Raw genomic sequence first — 5,900 nt, 5'->3', positions numbered from 1 at the left:
ATGCCACGTCACTTTTTGGGGGGACACCCCGCAGACCCATCCTCACGCTGTGTTTTTCTCCCATTCTAGGGCCCCCCCGGCCCCCCAGGACCCCGTGGCCCCGCTGGACCCTCTGGAGCTGACGTAAGTGACCCCCCCCCCTCTCCCCCTGTGGCCCCAGGGTCCGTTCCTGGGGGGCACCGGGGTGACTGCCTCTGCTCTCCCCCCACCGCAGGGACCCCAGGGACCCCCTGGAGGTGTCGGCAACCTGGGCCCCCCCGGGGAGAAGGTACGTCGGTGCCTCTGCGGGGCCGTGGGGGCTCAGCGGGGCCAAGGGACCCCCAGCGGGGGGCTCGGTTTGGAGGGGGGGGGAGGGTTCAATTCTCTCTCTTCCCATTTTAGGGGGACCCCGGTGAATCGGGGGCCCCGGGCATCCAAGGGGAACCGGGAGTCAAGGTGAGTGCCTACGGGGGGGACCCCAAAGCCCATCCCCGTACCCCCCCAGCCGCCTCTGCAGGGTGCCGACCCCTGTTCTCGCGCCGCAGGGCCCGCGAGGAGAGCGAGGGGAGAAAGGAGAAGCCGGAGCCGCCGGCGTGGCCGGGCCCCCGGGGGGAAAAGGCCCCCCCGGCGACGATGGGCCCAAGGGCAACCCCGTGAGTGTGGGGGGCGCGGGGCCGGGCGGCTGCGGCGGCTCTGCGGGGTCCCCCCACGCTCACAGCTCTTTCCGTGCCAGGGTCCCGTTGGTTTTCCCGGCGATCCGGGACCCCCCGGAGAAATGGGCCCCAGGGTGAGTGTCGCGTCCCCAGGGGACTGCAGGACTTATGGGGGGGGACACACTCGGGGCCGCGGGCTCACCCCAGGTTTTCCCTTCCCAACAGGGCCAGGACGGTGCCAAGGGTGAGCGCGGGGAGGACGGCGAGCCAGGGGAGCCGGTGAGTGCCTGGTTTTGGTGGGCACCCCGCTTTCTGCGCCCCCCTCCTCGGCTGCCTGGGGCCATCCCCGTCGCGTCCCCCTCCGGGCTCGGGGCCGAAGCTGCCCCGATGTTTCGGGGTGCCGCGGCGTGGGGAGAAGGGGCCGGCACCACGCTCGCGTCCATGCGCCCGGCCTCCGGCTACGCCTGGCGCCCCGCGTGCCCCGGGGTCCTCCCAGCCAGCTCGCTCTCCGTCCCGGCTGTGGGACCAGGCCATGTCCCTTCACTCCTCTTTCTCTTCCTTAGGGCTCGCCGGGTCCGACGGGCGAGAACGGGCCTCCCGGGCCCCTGGGGAAGAGGGTAAGTGCTGGGGGAGGCCGGCTCCGGCTCCCGTGCCGCCCGCATCGCCGCGTCCCCGTCCCTCGCCGCGTCCCCGTCCCTCACCGCCCTCTTTCTCCTCTCCTCAGGGCCCAGCTGGCTCCCCCGGCCCCGAGGGGCGTCAGGGCGAGAAGGGCACAAAGGTGAGCGATGCTGGGGTCCACGGGGGTCCCGTGGGGAGACCCCAGTGGCGCTGCTGAGCCCCCGTGCGGGCTCGGCCTCACCCGGTCCCTCTGTGCCCGCAGGGAGAACCCGGAGCCGTGGGCGCTCCCGGCAAGACGGGGCCCGTGGGGCCCCAGGGCCTTGCTGGCAAGCAGGGACCGGATGGTCTCAGGGGTCTGCCGGGCTCGGTGGTAAGTGACAATATCCCGGGGGGGGGGACATCGAGGTGCAGCTGCCATCGCCGTGCGTCCCCGGGGGTGGCGGTGGCAGCTGCAGATAGCGGGGCCTCACGCCGTCCTCCGACCCGTGCAGGGAGAACAAGGCAAGCCGGGCACCACGGGGCAAGCAGGGCCACCGGGACCAGTGGTGAGTGTGGCCCCAGTCCCCTGCTGCCACCCCCCCCGAGCTGGGGGGTCCCCGCTTTGTGCCCCCCGCATTGCACGAGCCCTCCCGTGTACCCCCGCAGGGTCCCCCGGGTCTCCCCGGCCTCAAAGGTGACACCGGTGCCAAAGGAGAGAAGGTGAGCGAGGCGCCCGGGGTCACCGCTGCGCCCAAGTAGGGGACGGTGACACCTCCACGTGGGGCATCCCGGTTCCTGTGTCCCCCCCGAGCGCTGTCCCCACCCGGCATCCCCCACGTCCCTGTGCTGACCTCCCGTGTCCCCCCCCAGGGCCACCCTGGTCTCATTGGCCTGATCGGACCCCCAGGGGAGCAGGGGGAGAAGGGAGACCGGGGTCTGCCCGGCCCCCAGGGCTCCACGGGGCAGAAAGGAGAAACCGTGAGTGTGGGGCTGGGGAACGGGGGTCTGGGGGGGGGGCAGGAGGAAGGGTTCAGAGCGGGGTTAGGGTTGGGATTGGGGTCGGGGGGGTCTCCGGGACTGGGGTGCTGGGGGAGGGAGGGGGTGGAGGTGGGAACGGGGCTGCCCCCCGTGTCCTCACGCCGCTGCCCGCTCTCCTCCCGTCACGCAGGGGATCCCTGGAGCTACCGGACCCATCGGCCCCGCCGGCCCCCCCGGCCTTCCCGTGAGTGCCCTCCCGCCCGCTGCCGGTGCCGCGTCCCCCCTTCCTCTGCCCCCACTCTCGTCCTTGCTCCTCGCCCTCCCTGATTTCCCCCTTCCCCCCCAGTTCTGACAGACCTGCTCTTGCTTTGCAGGGCCCGGCAGGTCCCAAAGGTGCCAAGGGAGCCATGGTGAGCGCCGAAGCCCCCGCCCCACCGCCCCCCCCGGCCCCTGCCCAACGCCTGTCCTCCCTGAGTGTCCTTTTCCTCTAGGGTCAAGCAGGACCCAAGGGCGAACGCGGACCGCCGGGACCCCCCGGACACCCGGTGAGCGCCCCGAGTTTTGGGGCGGGGGTGGCGGGACACGGCAGCCAGGAGCGGCGGCCAAAGGACGCCTCAAGCCCTGAGCGCAGGGCGGTTTCGGGGTCCGTCGGGCTCCTCGTGTTGGGGTGCTGAGGGTGCTGTGCCCACCACAGGGGCCCCCCGGGGAGGTGATCCAGCCCCTGCCCATCCAGCTGCCCAAGAAGAGCAAGCGCTCCATCGACGCCAGCAAGCTGGTGGAGGAGGAGGAGGAGGAGGAGGGCGGAGAGCGAGCGGCGGCCGACCAGGCGGCTCGCGACTACGCCGACGGCATGGAGGAGATCTTCGGCTCCCTCAACTCCCTCAAGCAGGAGATCGAGGGCATGCGGCGCCCGATGGGCACCCGGGACCACCCGGCCCGCACCTGCCAGGACCTGCAGCTCAGCCACCCCGGCCTGCCCGACGGTGAGCGGCGCCGCGGGGGCGAGGGGGGCAGCGGGCGCGGCGGCGCGGCCCCGTGCGCTGAGCCCTCCCGTCCCTGCGCAGGCGAGTACTGGGTTGACCCCAACCAGGGCTGCGCCCGAGACTCCTTCAAGGTCTTCTGCAACTTCACGGCGGGTGGGGAGACCTGCGTCTTTCCCAGCAAGGACGTAGAGGAGGTGAAGGACGCGGCGCGGCCGCGGGAGGCAGGGCGGCGGGGACCGGCCACGGGTAGAGGCCCGCTCACGGCTGCCTCTCCTCTTCCAGGTGCAGATGTCGTCCTGGGAGCAGGAGGAGCCCCAGCGGTGGTTCAGTCAGTTCAAGGAGGGCAGCAGGGTGAGGCTGCTGCTGGCTCGCGGGGGATGCGCTCGGGGTCCGCGTGGCCCCGAGCGAGTTCCGTGCTTTCGGTGACGGCCGGGTGCCCGACTTCCTCTGCTTCTGCGGAGAAAGAAACGTCCTCCACCAGGCTTTGAACCCACCAGCCCTCCTGACCATCACCCCTTCCCCGGCCGCCTCCTCTCGGAAACGTGGGGGGTCCACATCCCAACGGAGCCCCCCCTTTCCACACCCCCTCTGGCCGCTGTCCCCCAGTAACTGACCTCCTCTCCCGCAGTTCTCCTACACGGACTCGGCCGGCCAGCCCCTCGGCGTGGTGCAGCTGACCTTCCTGCGGCTGCTCAGCGTCTCTGCCCGCCAAAACTTCACGTACCACTGCCACCGCTCGGTGGCCTGGCACAGCACGGCCGCCGGGGACCACCGGCGTGCCCTCCGCTTCCTGGCTGCCAGCGAGGAGGAGCTCAGCTACGACACCAGCCCCTACATCAAAGCCGTGACCGACGGCTGCGCGGTGAGCGCCGCAGCGGAGGGGCTGGACACGGCGGGGAGGGAGATGTAGAGGGGAGCAAGAAACGGGGGGGCTGGGGGAACAGTGAGGACAGAAAGGGGAAAGAAAAGGGGGGGAGGAGGGCAGAGGAGGCGTGGAGACACAAAGAGCCTCCTTTATGAAGCCCGTCCGAGAGAGCTGAGGTTATTTAACCTTGAGAAGGCTCCGGGGGGACCTTGCTGGACCTGGAGGGGGACTCAGCAGCAGCAGAAGTGGGATAAGAAGGGCTGGCTCTGGTGTCCCCGGTGTCCCCAACCGCTGGCCCATCTCCCCATCCCCTGCAGGCACGGAAGGGCTCCAGCCAAACGGTGCTAGAGGTGCGCACGCCCCGCCTGGAGCAGCTCCCACTGATGGATGTGCGAGTCATGGACTTTGGCGAGCCCGGCCAGAGGTTCGGGTTCGAGGTGGGACCAGTCTGTTTCCTCGGCTAGGACCGGCCCGTCCCCCACAACTGTCACCCTCCCTGCCATACCCTGGCCTCCCGTGGGGCGATCCTTGCCCCCTCGCCTCCCCACCGCCCGCCCCTCGTGTCACCTCCCCGCCTGCTGCTGCGAGGGGCGCAGGGCTCAGCCCCGGCCGCGCACGTCGAGACCGAAACGCCGCCACCTCCACCGGGGCCAGGGTCTGGAGAGATGCCAAAGAGACTTTAACGCTTAGAATAAATCTATATTTTAATATGTAGAGAGACAGAGAGGAGAATTTTTAACTGATCCACTGGCTACCTCCCTCGACGCCCAGCAGTGCTCCCTTCCTCCCAGTACCTCCCTCCCAATCCCAGTGCTCCTTCCCAGCACTCCCAGGGCTTCCCTTTCCCCTGCTCCCAGCTCCGCAGCCCCAGGGAAGCCCTCGAGGACACCCACAGCACAGGGAGCATTGCTTGGCTTTGCTGTCTGCCCGGAGAGCCGAAGGGTTCAAAGCGAGCCCGGGCCGCCGCCGCCCTGGGCGGTCACGCACCGGTAGCGAGCGCTCGGGGTTAGCACGGGAGCTCTGGTGTCTCCCTCTCCGTGCGGCTTCGCCCCACGACAGCCCTTGTGCTCTGAGCCATGGCCAGAGGGACCGGAGCCGGGGCCAGATCTGTCCCCAGGCGTGCCATCGCCTGCATACAGAACCCCACGGCCTGACCGCCTCCGGCAGCTGAGCGACGTTTGTGGGTTCCGTAGCCCTGCCTGGCTCACGGAGGTGAAGCTGCTGCTTGACTTCGTTACCGCCGCTAAGCCAGGCTCATTAATTTGAAAAGGCTTCCCTGTCGCATCGGGGCGCCGCTCCACGGCCCCGCAGCGCCCGCCAAGGCGAAGGGCGCCGGTCCCTGTCCTCTGCCTCCCGTCCCTGCCGGGGTCCTCGCCATGGGTGCGCTTAAAAAGCCTCCAGCACCGCCCGCCCGCAGCCCGTGGAAAGCAGTGGGGAAGAAGGACGTTGTGTTTTTACTGTGTTTTATTTTTTTTTTTTTCTATTTTAAATTAATTATATTATTTAAAGGAGTGGATACAACCGTCAGTACTGGTCCCTGCTGCGTAATTTTTGGATTTCCCCCCAAAAAAACAATAAGGTGTGAATTTCTGCATGACCCAGCACAGTGCTTGGGGGAGGAGGGAGGAAAAAAATAATAATAATAAAAATTATTTTCTTGGTGCCGTCTGATAAAAAGTGTCGAGGGCACCAGTCTTTGCTTTTTTGTTTTCTTAAAAAGCGGAGGCAAGGCCCCTGGTGCCGAGCCGGCGGCGGGTGTCACGTTCTGTAAGTAATTTTTAAAGTTGTATTGTAATATATCAGCTACAGTTTTGCTGCTTTCGGGGGGTCGGTTACTCTTTTTTT

General features: G+C 68.1%; 1 protein-coding gene across 1 annotated transcript in view; it reads left to right on the top strand.

The window, feature by feature from the left end:
- LOC118158772 (collagen alpha-2(XI) chain-like) overlaps window positions 1-5,874 on the top strand; it is a gene marked incomplete at its 5' end in the record, with an annotated part of 10,716 nt that extends 4,842 nt beyond the window's left edge. Inside the window, 20 exons of the mRNA XM_035313454.1 lie at window positions 70-123; window positions 215-268; window positions 382-435; window positions 525-632; window positions 713-766; window positions 858-911; window positions 1,196-1,249; window positions 1,357-1,410; window positions 1,513-1,620; window positions 1,742-1,795; window positions 1,896-1,949; window positions 2,100-2,207; window positions 2,398-2,451; window positions 2,582-2,617; window positions 2,699-2,752; window positions 2,902-3,190; window positions 3,272-3,391; window positions 3,480-3,541; window positions 3,819-4,052; window positions 4,373-5,874. Coding sequence (XP_035169345.1) covers window positions 70-123; window positions 215-268; window positions 382-435; window positions 525-632; window positions 713-766; window positions 858-911; window positions 1,196-1,249; window positions 1,357-1,410; window positions 1,513-1,620; window positions 1,742-1,795; window positions 1,896-1,949; window positions 2,100-2,207; window positions 2,398-2,451; window positions 2,582-2,617; window positions 2,699-2,752; window positions 2,902-3,190; window positions 3,272-3,391; window positions 3,480-3,541; window positions 3,819-4,052; window positions 4,373-4,519 — 1,806 coding nt within the window. The remainder of the gene's footprint in view (window positions 1-69; window positions 124-214; window positions 269-381; window positions 436-524; window positions 633-712; window positions 767-857; window positions 912-1,195; window positions 1,250-1,356; window positions 1,411-1,512; window positions 1,621-1,741; window positions 1,796-1,895; window positions 1,950-2,099; window positions 2,208-2,397; window positions 2,452-2,581; window positions 2,618-2,698; window positions 2,753-2,901; window positions 3,191-3,271; window positions 3,392-3,479; window positions 3,542-3,818; window positions 4,053-4,372) is intronic.
- Between the last annotated feature and the right edge of the window lie 26 nt (window positions 5,875-5,900).

The sequence above is a fragment of the Oxyura jamaicensis genome, unplaced genomic scaffold (assembly GCF_011077185.1).
Source record: "Oxyura jamaicensis isolate SHBP4307 breed ruddy duck unplaced genomic scaffold, BPBGC_Ojam_1.0 oxyUn_random_OJ141, whole genome shotgun sequence".
In the NCBI taxonomy this organism is placed as follows: Eukaryota; Metazoa; Chordata; class Aves; order Anseriformes; family Anatidae; genus Oxyura; species Oxyura jamaicensis.
Note: the sequence above shows the minus strand (reverse complement) of the source record. Positions and strands in the feature narration are given on the sequence as shown.